The sequence below is a fragment of the Eumetopias jubatus genome, unplaced genomic scaffold (assembly GCF_037043125.1).
Source record: "Eumetopias jubatus isolate StellerSeaLion01/CBP00866 unplaced genomic scaffold, mEumJub1_p1.0 scaffold_1, whole genome shotgun sequence".
NCBI lineage: Eukaryota > Metazoa > Chordata > Mammalia > Carnivora > Otariidae > Eumetopias > Eumetopias jubatus.
Window position 1 is genome coordinate 216,199,745 of NW_028274807.1, and position 27,134 is coordinate 216,226,878.

The window sequence follows — 27,134 nt, forward strand, 5'->3', positions numbered from 1 at the left end:
TCTGATTTTTTTTCCCCATTTTGTTCTCTTTTCTTCTTTGTATCTGCTCAGAAAGACCAAAATTAAAAAAAAAATATTTGTAGAGGTATCTCTGGTAAAGGGGTGCTGGGCCAGTGCAGGTTGGCTTGTCCAACGCGCTTGGCAATCTTGGTCATGAGATCGTGAACTCCAGGCTGGTGATCCGAAGGCAGGGAGGGTGGCTGCCTGCCCTTGGGAGGGGGCACGAGGGGCGGGGGGCTCCCCCGACCCCGTCTGCCCCTGACGGAAAGCTAAGGGCTATTGGTCACATGAGTAAGGCTATGACGGGGGGAGGTGGGGGGGGTCTCTTTTGTGCCTACATCGGGGAAGGCAGGGCCCTGGGGCGAGGGAGGGGGTAGGGGTTCCAGAAGCTGCAGCTAAGACCAGGGACACTCGAGCTGGCTGAGCCCAAAGGCCTGCGAGAGCCGTCGGCAGCAGGGGCCCAAAGTCCTGGAGGTATATCGCGTTGGCTGATGATTCCCAGTGCTTCTTGGTGCCCTGGTCTGACATGACAGCGAGAGATGGGGAGACACTGGGCCGCCCGGTCATCCTCAGCCCTTCTTATGTCCCTGCTGAGTGACCGGGCCAGGGTCACCTTCTCTTGGATGGAAGGAAGTCGGAAAAGTTTGGTCCCATGATCTATACTCAAAAAATATATATACTGTCTATAGCTCTATATATATATGCATATATATATATAGGAAAAGTTGCGATTTAGTCTGGGGAGCCACCAAGGAGGGGGGCGGTGAACCCCTCGGCCCCCAACTCAGGAGCCCCCTCCCCCCAGCGCTGAGGCAGACCACGAAGCCCCCTCCCCGCTCCACGTGGCCTTCAGTAGTGTTTCACATTAGGGGATAGGGGCAAGGGGAGACGGGAGAGGAGAGGGAGGGCTGGTGTCCAAACTCGGTTGTAATTTACGGAAAAGTCCGGGATCGGTTGGAAGCGGGAAGCCCTCCTGGGGTGGGAAGGCCCCTCACCTGGCGGAGAAGGGAGGGGCGTTAGGGTGCGGTGATGCGGGGCCTGCTGGCCTACGACATCGCCTCCCACCCGTACCCCCTGCCCTGGCCAGGCTGGGTTCTGGGAACCCAAGGGCCCCTATCTTTTCAGAGAGAGTCCATTTCCAGATTCGGAGGCCAACAAACCACCTGGGAAGGGACTTTGGGTCGCTGAGCCCATTTCCTCCCACAACCTGGGGCCAAGAGCTGTGTTTATTCTCGTCTCCCCTCCCCCGAACCCTGCCACTGAAGCTCCACGGAGGCAGCTCCCCCCCGCAACCCCCGCCCCCTTTCTGGTCATTCACAGCTGTGTCCCCAAGTGCTGGAAACAGAGCCTAGCGCATAGTAGGTGCTCAGTAAGGATTTGCTGTCCCAGAGTGTTCAGGTGCATGGGGCGTCTGTTAGTTGCCTGATCCCGCGACTGAATACCCGCGAATCTGTGGGTGCTGATTTGACAGGGTCTGAAAAGCATGCGCAGCCCCTAACTGAGCACCTACTTCGCACCAGACCCCAGGCGCGGCGCTTTGATGACGACGGCGCTCGTGATTGAAAAAAGAAAAACACAAATGATCAAGAGCTTTCCAGGTGGCGGGTCCTGGGCTCGGCTGGGAAAACACCGCATCCCCAAGCGGATCCTCCCTGCTGCCTCTCGGGAGGCGACTTTCACGAACCCACTCCACAGATGAGGCTCGTCAAGGTTTGCGGTCAGTTACATTTCCCCACTGGCCCCTTAGGCTCACTGTTCATTCCCCAAAGAAGGTGTTTAGTTGTTGATAAAGCTGTTCTCTCTGATGGCAAAATACACTCTTGGGGATGTGTTTGGGGGTATCTTTTTTGGGGGCGGGGCATGCTGGTGAGCAGGGCAAACATTCCACTTTCTCACCAGTCCACTGAGCACGAATTACACCAAATAAGGAGCTATGACAGGGGCCCAGCTGTGAGATTTGTAGGACACAGGACAGAAGCCCCTCCCCAGAGCCCACCCCACCCCAGACCAAACCTGGCCTCTCAGGCGAACTTCTATTCATCCTTCAAAGCCTTCTTCTGGAAGGATTCCCCAACCACCCCTGGACCCTGGTTACACCCTCTGTTCCAGCCCTGACCGAAGGGGGAATGGGGGGTGACTCTGGTCTAGCTCTGTCCTCACCAACCCAACCTGGGGGCTCCTCGTGGCCTCCAGCAGCATCCCCCGGGGCTGGGGAGGGTTTGGAGAATGAGAGGGTGTTTGGCCAAGACGGGGTGGGGCGGGGTGTGGGTGGGGCCGCCTGGCGGCTCACCTGGGCCAGGCCCGCAGCCTCCGGGCGGCTGTGGGCGCGGTCAGTAGGGGTGTCCCGGGTCTTTGGGCCGCTTCAGCTGCACTTTGAGCCTCTTCATGCCGATCTGAAAGCCGTTCATGGCCTGGATGGCCGTCTGCGCGCTGGCCGGGTTGTCAAAGCTCACGAAGCCTGCGGAGACCGGGGTGGACCCGCGATGGTGGGCAACGTGGGCGTCCTCCGCGTCCTCCAGTGCTGCGGCCCAGGCTTCCCGGCTCGCGGGGTCCTGGGGGCGGGGGTGTGCGCTCGCAGGGGCAGATGGGCCCAGGGAGTTAGGAGGGTGTGCCAGAGCACACACAGCAGCCCGGGGCCTGGTTCTGACACCCTCTGGACTTACATGCCCCTGGGGACGGGGTGCTTGCTCCTTACCTGGGGTCTGCTCTGCTGAGACTTCCCACAGAGGGAACAGGTGAGGCCTCTGGGGGTCCTGGGAGGGCCACATTCTCCCTCCCTCCCCATCCTGGCTGCCTGCCTTCTTCCAGACCCTGGATGCTAACCACTATCCATCTGGGATCTTGACCGTGCATCGGACTCTGTCTGTCTCTGTGCGCGTGTCCTTGTGTCTCCTCGCTCTGCCTTTTATCTCTCTTTCTCTATCTTTGTCTCTCTCTACCCCTATCTCCCCTCACTCCCACCAGGCAATCGGAAACATCCCAGCCTGGCGCTCCTCAAGCTTCCATCAGCCCCAATCCCTCCACCTGCCGCCCCAGGCCACCCTGCCCTACTCCTGCCCCTCACCTCTTGGTCCTCACAGGCTTCCTGGGATGGTGTGGAGGCCACAGGGGCCAGGGGCCCTCTGGGGCAAGGGACTGCATGCACAAGCATTTGAGGCGGGGATCCCTGAGCTCTGTGTGAGAGGCCGGGTGGGGGGTCAGGTGGAGAGACGGTGGGGCAGGGTTGAACGGTCTTGCAGGGGCCCACTGGGGAGCTACGGGGGAATGTGGAGCTGGGGGGGACGTCTTCACATCTATTATCTCCCCTAACACTTGCCCCCCGCCATACTGATCAGGAAACTGAGGCTCAGAGAAGACCTAGGACTCCTCACTGTTGAGGGGGATTGAGGGTTTTCCTCTACACACATTGCCTCTGTCGTCCTGCAAGCAGGATGCTGAGGAGGGGCCTGGGCACGGGCAGGGACCCTTACTGGTGTGACCTCAAGTGTGCTATTTGACCACTCGGTGCCTCTCGTCCTTCCTCGCTAAATTGGGGCAATTCTTCTATTTCATGGTTGGATACTGAGTATATACAGGAGGCGCTTACTAAATAGGCAAGAGTTGGCCTTTTGAATACAACAGGGTGGGATTGAGAGTCCACATTTTAGAGTCAAACAGACTGGTTCTAGTCTAGGTTCTGCCTCTTTGCTGCTGTGTGGACTTGGAGGCATCCAAGGCCCCGCACGACCTGCCCCGTCCCCTCCCTGCCCCGTCCCCTCCCTGCCCTGTCCCCGCCCTGCCCTCTCCTCCTCCCTCTCGCCCCCTCACTCACCCTGCTCCAGCCACATGGGCCTCTTGGCTGGCCCTCCAACACACCAGACCTAGTTCTGCCCCAGGACCTTTGCATGTGCTGCTCCCTCTGCCCGGAACCCTGTACCCCGACGTCCTGGGGCTGGGAAATCTCATTATTTGGGTCTCAGCTGAAACATCACCTCCTGCATACCAGCTTCTATGTCCTTAGGAGTAGATGGTGATGGTGTTCTTCATGCCATTTATAAGCCCCTGGCCTATGTCCTGCCTTGTTTATTCCCACCTCCTACCTGTAAACCTGTGCTTTTTGGCTCCGTGGTCGCTGGCCACAGGTGGTAATTTAGATTTAGATTTGTGAAAACTACAACTTCGCTTCTGTGGTTGAACTGCCACACTTGAGGTGTCTGGTGGCCACGTGTGGCTGACGGCTCAGACAGCAGAGGTGTAGAGAACACCTCCGCGGGTGGAGAAAATTCTGTTGGGCAGTGCAGCAAGACTGCGAGCTTTGGAAGGCAGGAATTTTGTTGGCTTCCTTCACTGCTCTGTACCAGCACCCAGCATGGTGCCTGGCACACAGTAGGTGCTTAATAAGTGCTCATTCTAACTTCTAAATGTTATTCTTTTGGACCACACCCTCCCACGCCCCTGTTCCTTGGCGGGCGGAGTCGGGGATGGGGCTGGCAAGCAGGAAGGGGTGCCTGCAGCAGGTACTCACCAAAACATTTGCTCTGGTTGGTGGCCCGATCCATAAACACCTTGGAGGAGATGATATTGCCGAAGGGCAGGAACATCTGCGTCAGCTCCGTGTCTCCAAACTCCTGGGGGAGGTGGTAGATAAACAGGTTACAGCCTTCGGGACCTGCAGGTGGGGGAGAGAAAGACATAAAGCCCCCAAGGAGAGGAGGCGGACCCCCCCCGGGGGAGGGGCGCGGGACTGGAGCCCACCTCTGGCATCTCCAGCTGTTGGGGGAGGGTGCCCGTGACACCAGGAAGCAGGGGCGTGGAGAGGCGGGGAGGGGAGGCGGGGCGTGCTTACCCTCGCCTGTCTAAACCCACACTCAAGTATGCCGAACCTCTGATGATCCTCAGGTCCCAGATAATTTACAAAATTCAGATGGCGCCTCCCCACAAAACTGAGATAAATCCCTCAATGCCAGAACCTGGATAATCCCCAAATCCCAGACAACCGGAAACCCCTGAAAAATCCCTACACTGGAAACTCCAGACCATTTACGACATCAGATGAATTGTATGTGGGGTATGCGGACACTCTGCTCTCTCTTTGCACTAATTCTGTAAATCTAAGACTGGTTTTAAAATAAAATGTTCATGTTTTACAAGTCCGACGATCACAGAATAAAGTAAGACAAATCATCCTCTCGTCCCAAACCCCAAATATCTAGTTTTCAAAACCGTGGATAATCCTCCAAACCTTGAATAATTTTCAAAACCCACACGACACAAAAATAAAATCAAGTAAGATAAAAAAAAATTGTCTAGTCCCCAAAACACCTGGTAATTTTATTATATTTTTATTTATTTTTAAGTAGGCTCCATGCCCAATGTGGCGCTCCAACTCACGACCGTGAGATCGAGAGCCGTGTCCTCTACTGACTGAGCCAGCCAGGCGTCCCCGGCCCCCACCTGGGAATTTTAAAATGATATACTATACCAACCAGAAATACTTTTGCAAAAGTAAAAAGCACAGCTAACTCTCAAAACCATTCCATCCCCAAATAATCCCCAATGCACAGGTCATGTAAAATCTATAAATAACAATCAAATTTAAAAACCTTCATTATCTGAAGCCATGAAGTCTCCAAACCTGCCCCTAATCCCAAACCAACAGATGACCTTCTCCCATGCCCCCACAAAACGCGGGGAACCCCCCAACCACCAAGAATCCCCTTCGGCCTGGAAATGAGTATTCTCCACCCCAGGAAATACAAAAATCCAAGATTGGATTTTGTCCAGTGTCCCATTGACATCCAACCCTCACCTTCCTGATTAGGTCCACAGCTCTAAGAGCGCTTGTTTTTTAAAATGCAAGTGTGTCCCAATGCGATCATCGTGATTGATTCCGACCGCACAATCTTGACTGCAACACAAATGTTAGGTGTGCTTGTGTGCTATCTCATCTCCGAGAAACACGGGGTGAATGCAGAAAGCCGCACCCAGCTGAGTCGGACCTCAGGAGAACACACTCACAGCGGGAACGCCTACCACTCCCTCAGCTCCCCAAGTGTGTTGTGAGCCACACGCATCCCCGTCCGTCCGGGGTTATGACTCCCCGCCTGACTTCAGACAAGTCTCTTTCCGCCACTTCGCAGCAGCCCACGGCGGCAACACTTCCCATCAATGCCATCAATGCCACTTCCACGCACAAACCTGAGCTCTGTGCCAGGATAAAATGCCACACTGAGCGTATTTTTTTAACCCGCTCACGTGCATAACACCGTGCTACCATTTTTATTAGGGCTCTATCTTTAGTTTTGCTTTGACATGTCACGGACAGAGGTTTGGAATGGTGCAAGCAGGAGTCTTGCAGATTGTTCTGCATGCTATGGGCACTCTCCAGAGCGCTGGTTGTGAGTTAACAGCAGCACTGACCGCCTCTGCACCAGCTTTTACCCTCAGCCCAGGTGGAGGGAAGTTGGAGCAGGGACCGGGGAGGGAGACACCCAGGTCCGAGCCATCCACAAAACAGTGACCCGAGGCAGCTGGGCCCTCTCTGAAGCTCGCACTAGCCCGCCCGGGGGTCCTGGGAGGTCACTGAAAGTCACATTGGAGCTGCCGGCACTGCCAAGGTCCTCATGCCTGCTCTGTCTGTGACTTTAACCACAGAGCCCCCTGGAAATATAAAATCTGACGGAGAATGGGGTAACAGCTGGTTGGCGGAGCTGGGGACCCCTCAGCCTAGGGCTCGCCTCCCAAAGCTCAGCTCCTGTATCCTGGCAGTGCCCCCCTTCCAAGGGGCAAGGGCAAGGGAGAAGTGGGGCAGAGCCTCAAAGAACTCGGTCTGCAGGCCAGGCCAACTGCGGAGCTCCCCTGGCCATGGGGCGAATTGGTCACCTCTCCCCACCCCACTAGCTGGATGCAGGAGGGAAAGGGCCTTCCTGGGTGCTGAACCGCACTGTGTGTCAGGAACGGCCCTGCCTCCTTCCTAGTAAGGCCTCTTGACCCAGATGGTCGCTCCTGTTGCAGAAAAGGAAACTGAGGCACAGGGCAGTGAAGTGAAGCTTTCCTTATGACGTCGCAGTCAGAACTGGGTGGATCTGAATCCCGGCTGTCGGACTCCAGGATCTAACTCCTCCCTCTTTCCACTTTACTGGCGAGGCCTCAGTTTCCCCGAGATACCTCATCACCGCCCCCCTGCCCGACCTCAAGACGAACGTCCTTTCCAAAAACTCAGAGAATCGTCCAGTCCTGGAGAGGGCGGCTGGGGGTTTTCCAGAGGAGGGAGCCGAGGCTCAGAGAGGGTGATTCGGTTCCCCCAGGACACCCATGGGCCGCGCCAGAACTCGAACCCAGGTCTGTCCGGCCAGCCCGCCGCGCTCTTAGCCGCGGTTCCCCGAGGCCGCGCGCCAGGTCAGGACCGGGGTCCTGGAGGTGGAGGGGGCGGTCAGAGGGCGGGGCTGGCGCCCAGGGGAGGTCGCGGCCCCCTCACCTTCTCGCTGCTGCTGCTGCAGGAGGGGCGGCGGCTGGGGGACGCTGTGCGCGATGGGCGTGATGGCCGCGGTGGGGTACATGGCTGCGGAGACCGGGAGCGAGACACAGGGCGGAGGCGGGTGTGAGGCCGGTGGGCGGCCCGGGGCGGGCGGGGGCGGGGCCACGGCGGTCTCGGGAGGGAGGCGGGGCGTGCCCGCGGCGGGGGGCGGGCCTAGGGGAGGGGCCAAGGCCCGGCGAAGAGTGGGGCAGAGCCACGAGGGGGTGGGGTCAACGCCTGGCATCAGGCGGGGGCGTGGCCACAACCGAGGGCGGGCCTGGAGGAGGGGCCAAGGCCACATAAGATCAGAGTGGGTGGGGCCAGAGCTTGAGGGGCAGGGCCATGGTTGAGGGCGGGGCCCTAGCAGAAACAGGGCAGGATATGAGGGGCGGGACCAGACGCTGCAAGAGACGAGGAGGGGTGGGGCCAAAACCTGGGATTGGGCCAGGGCCAGAAGTAGGAGGCGTGGCTAGGTGCAAGAGGGAAGGCCAAACGAAAGGGCGGCCCCTGAGAGGCGGGGCCAGAAGCGGGGTGTGGCTAAGGGGGAGGGGCTAGACAGGAAGGAAGCCGGGGCCAAGGGGGCGGGGCCACTCCCGAGGCTGGGCCGGACCGCCCGCGTACCTGTGTACTGCTGGACTCCGGAGAAGGCGGGATGGAGGGTCTCGGCTACGGTCGGGCTCTGAGCTGCGGGGCAGACGGAGGGGCTGAGTGGGACGAGGGCAGCAGATCTGCCATCCAACCCCGATACTTAGGACCCAGAAGGAAAGCAACAAACATCTGCCCCAGCTTCACCTCTGCATAAACGTTTTACAGGTATTGTCCCCATTTTATGGACAGGAAAACTGAGGTTCAGAGAGGTGAAGCAACTGGCACAGGGCCACTCAGATAGGAAATGGCAGAAGTCGAACAGGACTCCAGAGAGGTTTAACCATCACCCCCATCTCTCTGTCCCCATCCGGAGCCCCTCGCTCTTCCTCTTTATTCTCTGGATTCTCCAGGACTTCAGGCCTCTGCTCCTGATCACCCTCCATCCCCATCCATTTCCCTCTCTCCCACTCCAAGCCTCACTCATCAGACACCCCGTGGATCCCCCATGTGGCTGTGACCTCCCAATGGCTCCCAGGGGAGGAGGTAAGGGGAGGGGAGAGGTTGTCCAGACTGCTAGAGCTGGTGCATCAGGGGGGAGATTTCAGCCAAAAGATTCTGCTCGAATGGAGAGAGGTTACTAGAGGATGGGAGTGTGTGTGTGGGGGTGACCATAAAGGGGTCACATGAACGAATCACCCCATGGAGATGGAGCAGTTCTGTGTCTTGATTTTGGTGGTGGTTACACAAACCTATACCTGTGATAACATGGCACAGACCTCATGTGCACACACACATGAGTGCACACAGAAAGTGGTGCAGTCTGAATAAGGTGTCCAACTCCTGTTGAGTTAATTGTATTGTACCAATGTCAGCTTCCTGGTTTCGACAATGTGCTTGGGTTATGTAAGCTGTTAGCTTCGGGGGCGGAGGGCTCGGTTGGAGGGACCAGGACCTCTCCGTACTATTTTTGAAACTCCCTGTGAGTTCCAATCATTTCAAAATAAAAATAAATTCTCCTCAATGGTGGAAATGCAGATGATTTCACCTAAGCAAGGTGTCGGAGGAGGCTTGCCTGGGGATTGTGGTATAGGGTCAGGAAAGGTGGGACCTCTGCTTCACAAAGGTAGGGCCCAGCCTAATTCGGTGCATGGCTAATACTGAATGGATGGATGCATGAATGAATATGGGTACTGATATCTTCCTAAACAGTGATGATTAATAATTAAGATCGATGGTGCTGTTCTTGGTACAGGCGATGTGTTAAGCATTTGACATGCTAATTTCATTGTCAGTGCAACCTCCTGAGATGACTGATGTCATCTGCCCTATTTCCCAGGTGAAGAAACTGAGGCCCAGAGACTCACAGAGACCATCCGGGACCACCAAACTGGAATTTGAACCCAGAAGTGTCTGGATATAAAGTTCCCATGTTTTAACCACCCTGCTACAGCCCTTTCTCTGTGCCCACAGCTCACATCTGTTCAGCTGAGACTCCCTCTGTTTCCCAGGGACCATGGCATAGGAACTCATGCTTGTCCCAGAGACACCCTCCCCACCCCCTCCCCAGATCCCAGGGGACCACTCCAGTTACCTGGGTAGGGCACAAGGCCATTGGCATACACAGTCTCTAGGGCAGGGTGCCCCCCAGGGAAGGGCACGACACCTGCGAAGCCATTGGTGATAGGAGCCACAAGTCCGGGCACGGCAGTGGTGCCAAGCAGGGGGGGTGAGTGCAGTCCTGCAGAATGGAGGAGCACCATGGGGAGCCTGAGCCTGGCCCTGGCCCTGCCCTGCCCACCCATCCTTAGGCCCCTGGCGGACTCTCACCAGAGGCAGGGGCGATGGGCGTGGCAGGCAGCCCATTAAGGCTGACGGCGCCAATCTGCTGGATGTGGCAGGGTGAGAAGGCCACGCCAGGGCTCAGGTAGCTGCCCGACGTGGACAGGACCGTTGTCTGCTGCTGCATGAGCTGGGGGTGGAAAGGGAGTCAGCGTGCACAATAAGGGTGACACCTGCCCTGAGGTCATGACTCATGGGAGGAGGCCTGGTCCTCAAGTAACTTGGGAGGGGAGGGGGTCAGACTGGCTATCTTGGCTCAGGCTGGGGTCCGGGCTCAGTTAGAAATTGGGGCTCAGCATGGGATCAAGGCTCAGTCTAGGATCAGGGTTCAGGCTTGAGATGAGGGCTGAGTCAGGAATCTGGACTTGGTTTGGGATCAGGGATCAGCCAACATTGAACCCAGCCAGGGTTGGGTCTCAGTTTGGAGTCTCGATTTAGAGGCTCCTTTTGGGTTTGAGACCCAGCCTAGATTTAGGGGCTAAGTATGGGGTCGTGTCAGTCCAGAGTTAGAGTTCAACTTGGGCCTGGGGCTCAGTTCATGGTTGGGGGTTCAGCTGGGGGTGGGGGTTCAGGAATCAGCCTGGATTTGGGGACTCAACCATGACCAGGATAGGATCGTGAATCAGAGAGATTGGGCAAGATACAGAAAGATGAGCAGAGAGGCAGAACCGCCAACAGAGCATGGATGGAGAGAGAGACTGAGCCGGACCCCCAGAGTGGTGTTGGGAGCCCCGCTGGAGACAGAAGTGCAACTGCTGGGGTCACTCACAGCCTGGGCGTAGGCACTGTAGGGGCTGAAGGGCAGGGTGAGGGATGGCGTCAGGATGCCCAGCTGGCCCACCATCTGCTGCATGCGCCGCAGTGTTCGCTCCTTGTCGGTGTCGGCAAACTTGACCACCAGGCTGGAGGAGGCACCCTACAGTGGCAGCAGCAAGCAAGGAGGGAAAGGAGGGAGGTAGCCAGGACTTTGGGGTTCCTGGAACCGCGCCAGCTCTGGCCCTCGGGGGGAGCACCGTAGATGTCAGCAGCTGCTGGTCCTGCCCGTGTGCCCGTAGCTGCAGGACACGCACGTCACAGCGAGAACAGCTCACAGATTAGCATCCTGGGTCTCGCACTTGACCGTGCAGCCGCCTGTGGGCACAGGTGGGGCATCCGAGCCCAGGGGGTCGCGTCTGGGGCACAGTAGAGGACCCTGACTATCAGCCACACTCTCAAAAATGGAGAGTCCAACTGGCGGGGAGAAACAACGGAGACCCAAGTGGAAGACCCTATAACTGTCACTCACACTCACACCTAAGGACAGCTGAGACTCCAACCATCAGAGAGGGAACATGCCCCCTTTGCTGGAGAGCTCACTCCCTGATGCGCCCCATCACTGGTCAGCTGTGTGCATGTGAAAGCCTGACCTCACGGTGAGCCGAACCCTGCCACTCCAGGGACTAAAACTGAGGCCCCAGAGCCCAGAATGCAAGAGACAGCAGGCTCTGAGGCTGCCCTGCTCCTCACACCCATTTTTGAGAACAGCTGAGAGGAGAGTTGGTTCTCTAAGGCCTGTCTTCCCTGTGGCAGATTCAGACACTTATGTACAGCGATGTGGCTCCTAGCAGCTCCTTCTGGAGGGCAGGGCTACTCCCAGTACCTGGCTGGTCCTCCCCAGCCTCTCACTGCTCCAGACCTGCCCCTGCCCATCCCCACTCTGGCCCAGGGGACATTTCCAACTGACCTGGCCCCTTCCCTGCCCTGTCAAAACCTTCCATGACTCCTCATTGCCCTAGGAACCCCGTGCTCCTCGGCCGTTGGCTGCAGCCCCTCCAGCCATCCCCCCTGCTCCTCTGGGGCTACGCGCCCCCACCCCCATCCTTGTTGTCATGCCCCACGCCCCACGTTCCCCTGCTGGCCTCCACAAAGCCAAACCACCCCTCAGGCCCCACCCCTCTAGGAACCCGCATGTACGCTCACACACACATGCACACATACTCTTACACACGTTCACACACATTCATACACAGTCACACACACACTCACCATGCATGCTCACACATTCATGCACCTAAAAACATAACCTCACACACCACACATGCTCACACACACACCCCACATGTTCATACACTCACACACATACACACACTATGCATGCTCACACTCACATCCACATGCAGACTCACTATGCACGCTCATGCACATTTGCACACACACAAACACCACCCACACAAACACACTCACAGACACGAATACACTCACAAATATGTGCACACATTTACACTCACCATGCCTATCACACATGCATTCACACAATACGTTCAGAGGCACACAATCACACATGTACACATGCAGTCACATACACACATATTCACAAACACACCCATCCACACACACTCACACACTTGCCCTCACATATACCCACAGATGCACAATGTGCTCGTTCCCTCCACATCAGCCAGACAGACCCACACATACACATGCGCTCAGTACACACATGCATAAACACACACGTGCACACACCTACATGCATACCACACAATCCACTCACACACACCCATTCAGCACACTTACACATGTGCACTGGCACACACACATATCCGGACATATTCTCACACACACACACCTCACGTGTACATTACCAATCCCCTACTAACAACCACACACACATGCACTCACATGTTCTCTCTTAAACACACACAGACACAGACACACATGTCGCCACACACTGGCAGTACGTCCGTGCATGCTCACAGTCACATGCTCCGCACATGCACAATCGCACACTCACATGCGCACACGTACCCATACCACCATCAGAGACTGCACCTCTCTCTCCACCTGTGCCTTGCTGATGAACAGCCTGAGGCTACGGGATGGAGGGACCAGTAGGGAGAGATTTCGTCCCTGTCCCCTCCCCCCTTCCGCACACCCAGCACCATGGCCCGGGATGGGCCCTACTCACCGGCATGGTCTGGCTGCCGTGCAGGGCATGGATGGCCGCCTGGGCCTCGGTGTGGGAGGAGAACTTCACAAAGGCACAGCCTGCCCCAAGAGAAGGAGAATGCGTGAGGGGCAACGGGGTCTTTCTGGGTGGGCAGGTGCCACAGGAGAGGGGACTGGGAGCCCTGGATGGCTGGTCAGTCAGAACAGAGAGACAGCCAGTAATTTGTTCAGACAGACAGCTGGACAATAAAGGATCAGGCAATAAGACAAGCGCACGTATGACATCAGCCAGGTGGCCACCCATTCACTCAGAAAGCCACCAGCTCCACAGCTGTTTGTGGCTCGCGTGGTTTGACAGACACCAAGAGGCGGTGTGCGGTTGGCGGGGCAGGTCCTGCCCGCTGGAACTAGTGAAGGGCGCAGGCTTAGACACCACCAGCTGCTGACACCGTGAGATCGAGTTATAATCAGATATGAAGAGAGAAGGTGACAAATGTTCAGACACAGGCACTGAGATACGGCCCTGTGGGCACACTCAGGCACAGATACATTGAGACCCAGACAGGCCCATGTGACCAGAGTTGGAGAGATGGGGATAAAAAAAAATAGATACATCCATCCATACATACATACATACCAGACAGGTCAGACCCAGCTGGCTGGTCACACAGGAAGAAACCAGAAATCAGGCAACCAGGGACCACCAGACACAGGTGAATTCAGACACACAATCATAAGGAGAGACTACTAGACATAGTTCCAGACAGGCAGAGTACTATGGAAGACTGGGGGTAGGGTAGGACGATGGAATGTTCTGGATTAGAGAGTGGCAATGGTTGCACAATTGTTTGAACATAAAGCACTCCACTGCACACTTTCAAAAGGCGAATTTTACAGTGTGTAGATATCAATTAAAATCAATAAAAAAAAGAGGGGCGCCTGGCTGGCTCAGACGGTAGAGCATGCGACCCTTGATCTTGGGGTTGTGAGTTTGAGCCCCACATTCGGTGTAGAGATGGTAAATAAATAAACTTTAAAAAACATTTAAAAAATGAAAAATAAAAATAATTTAAAGAGAGGGAGAGCCAAGCAAATAGGGACCATGGGATACATTCTGTCCTAGACGATAAAACGTTTTGAGGGCCAGAGACAGGCAGGGCAAGAGTTGCTGCCTGATAGATGAACTCAAAAAGGTAGAATCAAGTAGACGGACAGACAAAGACCACCAGACGCATGAAGACCCAAACAGAAATAACCATTTAGACACTCAGGCAGAAAGTCAGAGACTAAGAGTCGCAGGTGCAGTGATGCTCATCTGCAGTCACAACCAGTCACGTGGACAGACAGGTAAACAGGTCGCTGTGGACCATTAAAGTCTTTCCTAGATGTTCAGCCACGATCAGGCAGTCCACAGGAAAATGTCCCAGTCAGGTAGGCACAGGCGGCGCGCAGGCAGGACCAGGCGGGACCTGACAGTCTCCGCCCACCCAGCCCCCGCCCCAGGAACAAACCCCAGCCTCCCACGTGATTGGCCCCGCCCCCAAGAACCAACCCCCGCCTTCTCAAGTGCCCCGCCCCCAGGAGTCAAACCCCGCCCCCACATACCCTATCCCGCCCCAGAACCTAGTCCCGCCTTCTCAAGAGCATGGCCCCTCCCCCAGAGCCAAGCCCGCCCTCCCACGTGCCAGGCCCCTCCCCCAGGAGCCAGTCTTGCCTTCTCACGTGCCTGGCCCCGCCCCCAGGAGCCAAACCTGTCCTCCCACGTGACCCGCCCGCCCCCGAAGCCAACCTGGCTTCCTCAAGCGCCAAACCCGCCCTTCCACATGCTCTGGCCCGCCCCAGACGCCAACCCCACCTTCTCAGGAGCCTGGCCCCGCCCCCAGAAGCCAACCCCGCCCTCCCAGGTGCCAGGACCCCCCCCCCCCGGGAGCCAGACTTGCCTTCTCCCGTGCCCCGCCCCGCCCCAGAAGCCAACCCTCACCATCTCAAGAGCCCGGCCCCGCCCCCAGACGCCAAGCCCGCCCTCCCACGTGCCACGCCACGCCCCCAGGGGCCAACCCCGCCCTCCCATGTGCCCTGCCCCACCCCAGAAGCCAACCCCGACCTTCTCAAGTGCCCGGCCCCGCCCCCAGGAACCAACCCCGCCCCCCCCGTGCCCAGACTAGGCCCATCCCCCCACGCTCCCAGCTCCAGCAGCGGGCCAGTCCCGCCCCCGGCCGGTCACCTTTGCTGCTGCCATCAGGCCCGCGCAGCACGGTGCATTCGTCGATGACCCCAAAGGGCTGGAACAGCCGCAGCACGTCCTCCTCCGACTGCTGCTTATTCAGCATCCCCACAAACAGCTTCCGGTCTCCTGTGGGCGGAGACACCCCCTCAGCCGAGTCCTGGCCTCCGGGAATTTCTCGGTCCCTCCAACAGAATGGAGGCAGCAGGGCGTGGGGGGGAGCACTGCTGGCCCCTGTTCTGCCTGTGTGTGGGAGGACACAGCCGCGCGCTTCCCTGCTCTGGGCCTCTCCATCCTCCCACGTGCCGTGCACGGCTCATCTCCAAGCCTTTGCTCACGCAGTGCCCCTCTCCTGGAATGCCCTCCCTTCAACCCGGCAGGGCCACCGCTTCACTGCTCCCACCCTCCGGCCAAAGATGGTCTCTCTCCTCGCCCTCGGAGAACTCACACATAGTACTAGCGTAAGAACTGCCTTGCCTGGCCTGGGTCCCTGTCTGTCTGTCTGCCATCTAGATTTCCCAGTCGGGGGTGAGCGCTGATGGCCCCTGCGTCCTCAAGAGGGGCCAGGCAGTCAAAGTCTGTTGAATGAGCGAGGGCACGTGTGCGCGCAGGACCAGGTGCCCGAAGCCTGGAGCCCCCATCTGGTGGGGTGGGGGTGAGGGTCTGGCTGGAGGCCTGGCTGGAGGCACCAGAGTCCTGCTCCCTCTGGTAACTGGGCTGTTCCCCTGCAATCAGGAACATGGCAGCTTCATCTCCCAGGGATGGTGAGCTGGGTTACTATGGAAACCTGTTCTCTGACAGCTGTCACTCATGGGGATGGAAGAGAGAGGCATAGAAGCAGAGAGACTGAGAGTCAGGGAAAGAGACAGGTGAGAGAGAGAGACGGAGAAACACAGAGACAGTCAAAGAGAGAGACAGTAAGAGACAAAGAGAGACACAAAGAGTAGAGAGAGAATCAGAGACACAGAAGGAGAGAAAAAAATGAGAGAGAAAGAGGTATGAAGTGAGAGGGAGAAAGAGAAGGTGAGACAGAGAGAGAGCCACAGGAGGAGGAGGAGGAGAAGAGGAAGAATTATTAAGAGAGAGAGAGAGAAGAGAAGAGACGGAGACATGCAGGACCCCCCAACCCCCGTCCCAATCCCTGACCTACACTAGCAGCCTGTTTTGAGAGTGCGAAAACAGGTCCCAGCCCAGATGGGCTGTACCAGGCTCCTACAAATACACAGGCGTCCTAACAGCCCTGCCCCACACACCACCCCCAAGGCTGGCTGCTCCCCCTCAGCCCCCAGTCCACCTGAAATGGGGAAGGGGTAGGAAAATCTCCCAGAATGGCTAGCTTGGATGCCACTAGAGACAGCCAAGCATTCCCCCACGGTCACATTCCCAACACAGTCCAGACCTATGCAGATGCCAGGCCTCCAGCCCGCATACCCACATGCCCAGCCTGGAACAGTCAAGCACACAGGCTCGCACACACACGCCCACACACAGGCCAGGCATGCAGACATGCACACAGGCCAGCAGGCAGCCCCACCGCATAAGCCACAGAAACACACATGCACGTGTGCACGTGCTCACACACATCTGTACACAGGTGTGCCAAGGTATGCATGCTCACAAACATGCGCACACACACACACTGAAAGCAATCCCCCTGAGGGGTTCCTTCAGGGATCCCAGCCCCTCTGCATCAGAAGACGCCCAATATGGCACCCTACAGGGAGTGGGGCATTTTAAGTTCTTGGGGGAAGCAGCTGGACCTAGCCAGATCCCCCCCACAACTCCTCCACTCCTGGGCCTGTGGCACTGTGGTGTGGAAGAAGGGACACAGTGCCCCCCCCCCGCCACTCTCCTGCCCCAACCCTAGCCAGGGGACTCTGCCTCTCCCACCACCATGAGGTGTGTGAGCAGAGAGGTGACTGCTACAGCCTTCTGATCGGGGACTCCCCTCCGTCCCCCATTCTTCTGCCACCCCCCAGCCTGGTGGCCACGGAGAGATGACAACTACCTCCGCGGCTTTCGCTGTCCGCCGGCTTCACTTGGATTGGCCGCGCCATCTGTAGAGAGAGAGGGGAGAAGGAGGTCAAGGCTGACAGTGGGAGCATCAGGGGTGGGGGCTTCGCCTGAGCTCTGCCAGGCACCCTGACCACCTCCCCAAGGCTCAGCATCCCACCAACTTCCAGCAGCAAATCAGTCAAACGAGTGACACAGCCCCATCTGTTCCACCGATGGGGCTTCACTCATTGCAGTCTGGAAAACTCTTACTTTACCTTCAAAACCCAGTCACAATATTTCTTGCTGTAGGAAGCCTCCTTGCTTTCTCAAGTGTAGTAGGTTCTTTGCAAAGATGTCCGATCCCTCTAGTCCCTGTGTGTGATGTGACTTTGCAGTTTCTCTCATCAAAAACTGGAGCCTATTTCCCCACCCTTCTGCATCTGGGCTTGGCCTCCTGACTTGCTCTGACCAGTGGAATGTAGTGGAAGGGAAGTGGTGTGAGTTCCAAGCTCTGGCCTCAAGAGACTTTGCAGCTTCCTCTTTTGGAGCCCTGACATTGCCAGGTGACACGCCCAGGCAGGACAGGACAGAACTCATGCCCTGAGAGGTCCCCCTGACAAACAGCATGTGGGAATGAGGCTGGCCTGTCCCAGCTCATCCCAGCAAGCCCTGCCTGCCACTGCATGAATGACCCCAGGAGAGACCGGCAGAAGAACCATCCAGCTGAGCCCAGTCTGAGCTTACTAACCCACAGAATCAACAAATAAAATGGTGGGGTTGGTTTGTTACTTAGTAGTACCTGACTTATACCAAGGCAGCTACTTTTAGTCAGCTCTCTGAGCCTTGGGTGGTAGGACTGTCATACCTGAGTGGACCAGCTTTCAATCTGGGCTCCTTGCTCTGGACACTTCTGTCCTCCACCCCCAGCACTGAAAATGATGTTTAACGGAAGAAATCCTCCTCTAATCCCCACCCCCAAACTGACCCGGCCATGGGTGTGAGCTAAAGTGGATATTTGAGAATAAACTCAAGGGATGTGGGAAGGGGGGTGGCATTTGCTTCTCCACTGGTCTGGGAACAGAATCCTCCTCCAAGCCTCATGTCTCCTGGTGAACTCCTATTCATCCTTCAAAACCCAGCTCAAAAGCCCCCATGCGGGCAATCCTTCCACCCCTCTGGGTTCCTTCCTCCATCTCAGGGCAGGGAGTGTCTATGTCTTGCTTTCTCAGAGCAGGCATCTCTCCCCACACCAGACAGGGATAATCCGAGAAGCTTGCCGAACTGAATTGACCAGAAAGAAGTGGCTGATGCACACCAGCATGGAAGGTACCTGGTGGCTCTGCGCCTGGCCTGGGGTTGGAACGAGTGCCAGTCCTAGACCCCCTCCCAGGTCAGACCGTCCCCGTGGTCATTCAGAGAAGGTGCTTGATGGATGTCAGCTTTCTAGTCGCTGTGCAGGTGCCCAGCAAGCTCCAGAGGCAGGCACAATTTTCACCGGGCCTTACAGATGTCAATATCAAGGCCCCGAGTATTTGTCCAAGGTCATGGTGGGCGAGTCGAGGCACTAAGCAGCCTTCCTAGATGTCAAATTCAAAGATCTGTCTACCCACTCCTATGAGTAGAGACCCCTCTCCAACTATGAACCCCCAAATCTCCTTCCCCTTGTCTTGGACCCTATCTCAGCTCTGAGCCTCCCCACCCCATCGGAATCCCCTCCCTCACGCTGCACCCTGTTTCCCTGAGCCCCCTCCCCCTCTCCAGCTTCCCTACTCTCTCTGAGCCCCTCCCATTCTGTTTGTTCCCTGGCTCATATGGGCTGCCTCAATTTGAACTCAGCCTTGGGAGCCTCAGAAGCAGAGAGGCCTCCCAGTGTCCCCAATACCTGCCACCCAGCCACATCTTCAGAGGGACCCTGACCACCTGGGAAAGGCAAAACCATGTCTCCCTTCCCCCACCACGTACATACACACACACACAAACCCGGGCCCTCTCCACCTGGGTACCACACCCAGCTAGCTGGAGGCAGGAGGGGGAGATTATTTCAACCAGATGGGACCAGTTTCTGGGCTGGGGGCAGACAGGTTGTGAAGGGAGGTGGGGGGAGTACGGGCACCTGAACTCCAGCCTCCTGTTCGCCCCCACCCCTCCCACCCCGCCTCCGCTGGCCCTCACCTCCTCCCTCCTCCCAGCACCTTGGGCAGATGAGGATGGGGTTGCCATGGCAACGCTGATTCACCACACGGAAGCTGGCAATTGTTGTTGCCATGGAAACCGCCTCTTAGGGGCGAGACCAGCTCCTGCCTTGCACAAAAGAGATATTTAAATATAATCTTCTGGAGATGGATGAGCTGAGGGAGGGAGCGAGGGAGGGGGGCCACGGGGAGGGAACCTGTCCCCATCACCGCACCGTCCACCCCCGCCCCAATTCTCGCGGCCTGGATACCTGCGCCCCATCTCCCCCGCCCGCTGCGGAGCCTGGGACCTTTCCGCCTCCTCCTGGGAGGCCCCTTCCCCCTCCCGGGTCAGCTCGGGCTCGGGGCAAGGGTCCCGGTGTGGTCCCGAGAAGCCAGGCGGGCAGTCCCCTCCTCCCCAGTCCCCCCCCGCCCCCCTCCACCCCCGCTCAAAAGCCGAGGCTCCGAGGCCTGGCCATCCGCACCCCGCGGCCCGCCTTACCCACCGGCCTGGAGACGCGCGCCAGGCTGGCCTCCACGTGCCGCCGCCCTCCCGGCCGGCCCTGGGCGCACAGGCGCGCACACGCCGCACGCACGCACCGGCCCCGCGCCTCGCTCCCTGCGCCCGACGCCCAGGCGGGAGCTGACGATCCGCCCGCCAGAGGCCGGGCCCTGCAGGCGTTGCCCGCCGAGCCAGGAGGAGGCGTGCGGCGAGGGGGGGGGGGGAAGCTGGGTCTCCCCACACCCACCCCTCCTGTCGCCCCTGCCCGCCCATCTGGCTCGGCCCACCTCCTTCCGGCTCCCTCTCTCCATCTGTCCCACCGAGGTCTCTGCCTAGTGCCCTCCCTCCCTCCTCCACCTTCTCTGGCTCCCCATGGCTGCATCCCTTCCCTGCTCCCTCCCTTCCTCCTTTCATCTATTCAATAACATTCCCGGTGTGCCCCATGCTGGGTAATTTTGCAACCCCAGGGAGGACCCACTAATCTGGTGTGAGGGGAGACAGAGGTAGATACAGTCACTCCCAGACCTATGCGGTCAGGATTGAGGCAGAGGTAGGGACCACCCCCTGGGAGACCCTAGAGCATAGAGGAGTGAGGAGCCAGAGGCTATCCTGGGGCTTCACTGAAGATGGAAAATCTGCGGTGGGTTTTGAAGTATGAGTAAGAGTTTGGGGTAGGGAGACAGTTTCTCATGTTGGAGGAATCCCTATATCCATTGACTTACTTGATCTCTAAACAAGTTTATGAGATGAAAACATTCTCATTCTACAGATGGGCAAATCAGAAAGCGAGAGGAGAAAATCAGAAACAGAGGCCCAATCTCCTGCGGGCGGGCAGGTTTCCTCAGGGTCTTCTTGGGATCCAGCCAACCCTCTAGCCAAGGAGCCAGGGCTTTGGGGAGTGTCTGTGTCTTTGGGGTGGGCACACATTAGATAGCTGAGACCCAGTCCTTGCTCTATCCCCCAGCTTTTGCTGGGTGATGTCAACCAAGCCACACATCATTGAGAAACCAGGGTCCCTCATGTCTGACCTGTGTATATTACAGACAGGGAAACCGAGGCCGCTGGGGGAGGGACTGCTGGAGGTGTCTCCAGCGGTCAGGCGGGGGCCCCAAAGATGGTCCTTTAAAAGATGCATAGTTGTGGCTTTAGAAGACGTGGGGACCCAGGAGAGGCCCCCACTAGGTCATTTCCAGGTGGTATGGAGGAGAAGAAAGCAAGGTGGTCCCCAGGTCACTATTCCAGCCTCCCCTTCTGCCCTGGAGCCCCAGCAAAGCCTCTCCCAGCAAAGCCAGACCCCGCCGCTCTCCTGCTCTAGGTGCTGCCGTGGCTCCTTCTGCCTAGGGGGTGGCATCCTGGCCTTCCTCCCCACTCCTCCTCCCAGGCCCCCAGGACACCACTGTTGAACTCACTGGCTGGCACTCGCCCCTCCACACCCCCTCCTCACTGTGAAGAGACCCCTCACATGACACCTCCCCCTGAAGACTTCCCCTCCAAGTCCATCCGCTTCAGGCGCTACGGCCCCCACCAGACACACCGTCCCTCTTGGGTGGGCTCCCGGGGGCAGGGGCCCGAGAGGCCCTGGGCACACCTCCTCACCCGAGGCCCAGCACAGGGTCCACAAATGACAACTGAAATGAAATGAGACAAGAGCTATGGTTTCCAGACCCCACGGAAAAGGAACCCCAGTCCCCCTCCCCGTGGGCAAAGAGCAAAGTGCTGGGAAATAACTCAAGAGCGTGGGTCCAGCTGTGTCTACACCTTCCCCACTTCATGGAGGAGAAACCAGGCTTGGACAGACGACACAACTGGCCCAGACTCCTGCAGGCTCGGCAGTTCATTCATTCATTTATTCATTCATTCATTCGTTTGTTCATTCAGCATGGATTTACCAAGCTCCCGTTGTGAGCTCAGCAATGGGCCTGTGTCATCCCACAGGATCCTCAAAGCCCTTCTGCAATCCCATTTCACAAATGAAGAAACTGAGGCCCAGGAGAGTCACACCGCTGGACATTTGGCACCTGGGGCCCCTCGCTCAGTCTCAGGTTGGGCTTGGCTCTGAGCCAGGTCATGGGATGTGAGAGGGGGTCTTGCAAGGGGGCCCCTTCAGAAACCCCTGCATGCCTAGAAAGGGTTTTCGGGGGGCTCTGTGAGGGGACCCCCAGCCAGCCAGACAAACCTATCCCTTTCTGGGGTGCAGGGCAGATGTCAGATCTGGGATGTCCTTTGCCCCTTCATGAAAAAAGAGACAATACCCCCCAAATGGCACAGCCTCTCAGAGACAGGCATGGGACCTGCCACGCCCTGCCCCCCGCTGTCCCCACTGGTCTGTTCCATCTCCAGGAACCTCATCCTGGGGTTTGACAGCCTCACAAAGAGCCTCTGCTGCAATCTGAGGCTTCTGCCCAGCGTGGATTCCAGGGTCCTGCGGTCCATTCTGGGTTCTATTCTGGGATTCTGTTATTCAATTTAGGATCTTATTCCAGAATGCTGAGATTTGATTAAACCGCATCCCCCACGGACGCCACTGTCACACTCGAGATGGGGGCTGGAACTTGCTTCAGAAGCAGCATTTGTGAAGGGGGGGCCTGCCTGTTCCCTGGAGTAGGGGGAGAAGCACGGAGCCAGCAAATGACCTGGCTCACTCTCCCCTCCCAGTTCAGGAAGAGATAAAAAGACAGAAGGGTCCACTCCACACTGTCTCCCCCAACACACACGCATGCACGCACGTGGGTTTTTGAGGAGAGGCAGGGGACAGGAGAGACGGTGGCTGTCTTGGTCTCTGGCGTGACCCAGCTGTGGCCCCCTAAGTCCCCGGCTGCGTGTGTGGGCATGTGCGGGCACGTGAGCCGGCCGGGTGGGCTCTTCCAGCACGGGGGGGGGGGGGGGGGACCCTCGTGCAGCAGCAGCTCCATCTTCTGGTGGAGACGGAGGGGGTGGCTCAGATAACCGTGCTCAGATGCGGTTGGCAGGCAAGGGGGGCCTTCCCCGCAGCAGCCCCTGTCACTCTTCCTGCAAGCCGCGAACGAGGCTCCAGCTCTGGTGCTGAGTGTGCTGATACCATTTCTGTGGGTGCCCTGGGGTGGGGGGAGGAGGCTCACCCGCAAGTCAGATCCTTTGCTAGGCAGGGGGGTGTCAGCTACAGAAGCTGGAGGCACACACACTCGGGGGTCGGGACTCCTGAGAACGCGCCCAGAGGAGACACGGCACGTGTCCCTCACAGACAAGGGTCTCTGTCGGTCTCGGCAAAAGCCGGAAACAACCCAGATGTCCACCACCAGGAGGATGGAAAAATCAATTGTGTATTCGCGCTGTGGAATACGACCCGGCAATGATAAAGCACCAGTCACCAATGTGTGTGGCACTGACAGGTGATACCCAGTCTCTTCAGCATCGTACTAAGTGGAGAAAAAAAATGCAGACGGTAAAGACCACATGTACTATGGTTCTGTTCATATTAGGTAAAAAGCGAGATGGGGAAAAGCAACCCAATGTTTTAGAGATATATTCATAAGCGCTAAGAACATGAAGAAAAACAGGGGTTGGTTACCATAAAAGTCAGGACAGTGACAGCAGAGGCTTGGGGACATGATCGGGATGGTTTCTGGGTATTGCTGGAGACCCCTCCTCCTTCCTCTCCAGCCATGAGCTGGTATCAAACCGAGACCCACAATCTAGACATATGATGACACTGCATCCTGTTCCTGAGTCTAGAACTGTCTAACTAGGTCTGCACTGTCTAACGTGGTAGCTGATCCTTGGTCTAGGACATTCTACATCTGTGCTATCCCAAACAGCGGCTGACTCCTAGTCTAGGACATTCTAGGTCTGCACTGGCCAACCTGGTAGCTGCCTCCTAGTCCAGAACATTCTAGGTCTGAACTCACCAATATAGTAGGTGACTCCCAGTCTAGAACATTCTATATCTGCTAACACAGTAGCTGACCCCTGATCTAGAACATTCTAGATTTGAGTTGTCCAATGTGGTGGCCACTAGCCACATGTGGCGGTTTAAGTTTAAATTTAAATGTATTAAGATCAAGTAACATTAGAAATTGTTCCTGAAGGGCGCCTGGGTGGCTCAGTCGATTAAGTGTCTGCCCTCAGCTCAGGTCATGATCCTGGGGTCCTGGGATCGAGCCCCATGTCTGGCTCTCTGCTTAGCAGGGAGTCTGCTTTTCCCTCTGCCCCTCCCCCCCGCTCATGCTCTCTCTCTCTCTCTCTCTCTCTCTCTCAAATAAATAAATAAAATCTTTTTTTTTTTTTTAAAGAAACTGTTCCAGGGTGCCTGGGTGGCTCAGCTGGTTAAGCGTCTGCCTTCGGCTCAGGTCATGGTCCCAGGGTCCTGGGATCAAGTCCCGCATCAGGCTCCCTGTTCCTTGGGAGCCTGCTTCTCCCTCTGCCTCCACCCCCGTCTCTCATGAATAAATAAATTTTAAAAAGTTAAAAAAAAAGAAACTGTTCCCAAGTCACACTTGCCACATTTCAAAGACTCAACAGCTACACAAAGCCAGTGGCCACCAAATTGGACAGCAGAGACAGAACATTTCCATCACTGTGGAAAATTCTATCGGACAGCAATGGTCTAGAATGGGGATCTGCCAACTCCATTCTGGGCCTCTGTCTGTTTTTGTAAAGTTTTATTGACACACAACCACACCCATCCATTTATGTATTGTCTGTGGTTTCTTTTATGTGATGTGACAGAGGCCCTATGGCCCATGAGGCCAAAAATATTTACTCTCTGATCCTTTACAGAAGAATTTTGCTGAATCTTGACCTAGAATATTTCCAAAGGCTACTGTCCAATATGGTAGCCACCAGCCACATGTGGCCATTGAGCCCTTGAAACAGGGCTTGTGTGACCAAGGAATAGAGTTTTAAATTTTGTTTATTTATAATTAATGTAAATATAAACTTAAATCTAAAAACTGATTCCTGACTCCATTCTTAGAAAACCTTTTAAGTATGTTTAGAGCAAGCGGGGTATGTGAACCTCCTTTTCCGACCATCAGTTTTATAGAATGCAAACAGCAAAGGCAGATCGAGCATTTCTGATAATAACTGATTGTCCAACTTCAGACGGACTGAAAAGCAGGACACACACTGGGTGTTGGATGCCTACGAGGGAAAAGGGAATGTGAGCTCTTACTAACTATGCTGACTGCCTGCTGAAATGATAATATTTTGGAGAGGTATTGGGTTAAAATGAAATCTAGTATGAAAATTAATTTCGCCTGTTTCTTTTTAATTTTTAAATGTTGCTCCTAGAAAAATGTGAATGCAATTTGTGGACTGCATTATATTTCTATTAGCACTGTCCTAGAACATTCACCAGCTCCTTGTTCTCCTGATCACTGGATGACAGTTGTCTCTCCCAGTCATGACAATCGCAAATGTCCCCAGACATCACCCAGGGACCCATGGGGGCAGAATCACCCCCAGGGTTGAGACCCCCTTCTGACCTGATGTAACCCCTCCATGAGACAATGGAGGCTCTCGTGTGTTCCCGCACTCAAAAATGCGCCTGGCACGTTCCTACCTCCCAGTCTCGGCACACTCGGTCCCCACGCCACCCCCACCTCCATCTGCCACAGTCTTCCCCATCTCTCAAGACGCAGCTCAAACGCTCCCTCCTCCAAGAAGGCGCCTTGTTTGCCTGCCACCAAGTCATTGGCGGTGGGGCAGCCCCCTGCTTCCCCTCTGACCCCCCACCCCCGAGATGCCGCCCCCAGCTGCCTTATATCCGCTGTTCATTTAGTGCTCGCCCCATTACAGTGGGTTGAATAGGGACTCCCCTAAAACACGTCCAAGTCCTAAGCCCCTGAAACCTGTGAGCCCCTGAACCTTATTTGCAACAGGTGTCCTTACAGATGTCAGTAAGTCATGGATCTCGAGATGGGGTCATCCCGGATTTCGGGTGAGCCCTAAGTCCAATGACAGGTGTCCTTATAGGAGAAAGGCAGAGGGAGAGGGGAGACGTGTAGGCACGGAGGACGGCCATGTGGTGACAGAGTCAGGGATCGGGCTGATGCGTCAATGAGCCAGAGAACATCAAGGATTATGGACGTCACCTGAAGCTGGAGAGAATGGAGCAGGTTCCCCCCAAAACCTCTGGAGGGAGCACAGCCCTGCTGATGCCTTGATTTCAGACTTTGGCCCTGAGAACTGAGAGAGGGCAAGTCTCTGTCGCTTTAAGCCCCCTAGTGCACGGTGCTTGGTTGCAGTGACCCCAGATCACTCACTGGCTCCCCCATTCACTCCTGCCCGGAAACCCTTCCTCCTAAAGCATCTCAAACCCCTGACTTCTACCTCCGCCATCCCTGCCCGAGTCGCTTCCTGACCAACTACAGCTCCCTGCTGCCCCTCTGGCCCCCTCCCTGCTCAGAGAGGCGTCCCCAAGCACCCTGTCTGAACAGAACCTGCATTCGGAGTCTGAAAATCACTCTGAAAGACCCCCCGCTTCTCAGCTCCATGTTGCGCTCACCACCAGAAGCCCTCCCATTGGGTCCCAGTTGGGTCACAGATCAGGTGCTCAGTACGCATCTGACATGTCTGCTGAATGAACCAATGTGTGCTGAGCACGCAGCCCAGGGTCTGCCCTGGAGGGGCCCCTAATCCCGGCTGCTGATGGAGCCCAGAGCCCAGCTTTGGCCCCCAACACAGAGGGAGCTGGGCCTCAGGTGGTGGAGAGGGAGGCTGGCTTTGACTCCATCAGGAAAATGGGAGCAGAAGAAAGCTAAGAAGAACTTAGCTGGGGACACCACTAGAAATGTTAGCAGGTCTCCAAGAGGGTACGGATTTCTCTGGGCAGAAGGGTCAGAGCTTCCAGCCCGAATCTGATCACACACACACACACACACACACACACACAGAGGTCCACTGGACATGGAGGGACTGGGTGCCCGCAAAGTGTCTGCCGTCAAATCCCCGTTCTGCTGTTTGCTGGCCACCCGACCTTGGACACATCCACTAGAACACTGCTTTGTTCCTCTCGGTGCCCGATGCCCCCAGGCTCCTGGTGCCCGGAGCTGGGCAGACAGCGTGTCGCTCTGAGACCCAGGGGCACTGAGCTTCCTCCTTGCATCCTGGGGGGAGCTGGCCGCCGTGCCGCGAGGCTGCTCAAGTGCTATCAAGGTCTCACTCCCCCCTGGAGAGGAAGTGAGACCTCCCGTCCGTGGCCGCTCCAGGGGCCAGCACGGAGGCCGGTCCCACAGCCACACTCAAACGCCGGCTGACCGCTCGACTGCGACGTCAGGAGAGACTCTGAGCCAGGACCATGCGGCAAACTCATTCCCTAATTCCTGACCCAGGGCCCCTGAGATAACTCATGCTGGTGGCTTGAAGCCACCAGGTTGTGGAATAATCGTTAGGCAGCAGGAGATAACTAATATGGTC

At 56.7% G+C, this 27,134-nt stretch overlaps 1 protein-coding gene across 16 annotated transcripts in view; it reads right to left on the bottom strand.

Moving 5' to 3' along the window:
- Nucleotides 1-2,330: 2,330 nt before the first annotated feature.
- The window catches only part of CELF5 (CUGBP Elav-like family member 5), a 49,400-nt gene continuing 24,596 nt past the window's right edge, over nucleotides 2,331-27,134 (bottom strand). The window contains exons 3-13 of one of the 16 annotated variants that reach the window (XM_028126252.1): nucleotides 17,074-17,128; nucleotides 16,533-16,537; nucleotides 15,072-15,219; nucleotides 12,867-12,946; nucleotides 10,692-10,838; nucleotides 9,911-10,052; nucleotides 9,675-9,821; nucleotides 8,117-8,179; nucleotides 7,457-7,540; nucleotides 4,565-4,648; nucleotides 2,331-2,458 (exon numbers count right to left, since the gene is read on the bottom strand). In XM_028126252.1, coding sequence (XP_027982053.1) covers nucleotides 2,331-2,458; nucleotides 4,565-4,648; nucleotides 7,457-7,540; nucleotides 8,117-8,179; nucleotides 9,675-9,821; nucleotides 9,911-10,052; nucleotides 10,692-10,838; nucleotides 12,867-12,946; nucleotides 15,072-15,219; nucleotides 16,533-16,537; nucleotides 17,074-17,128 — 1,083 coding nt within the window. Of the gene's footprint in view, nucleotides 2,459-4,504; nucleotides 4,649-7,456; nucleotides 7,670-8,095; nucleotides 8,180-9,674; nucleotides 9,822-9,910; nucleotides 10,053-10,691; nucleotides 10,839-12,866; nucleotides 12,947-15,071; nucleotides 15,220-16,532; nucleotides 16,538-17,073; nucleotides 17,129-27,134 lie in introns of all 16 variants that reach the window. The other 15 variants (XM_028126251.1, XM_028126247.1, XM_088018179.1 and 12 more) reach the window with 15 other exon arrangements.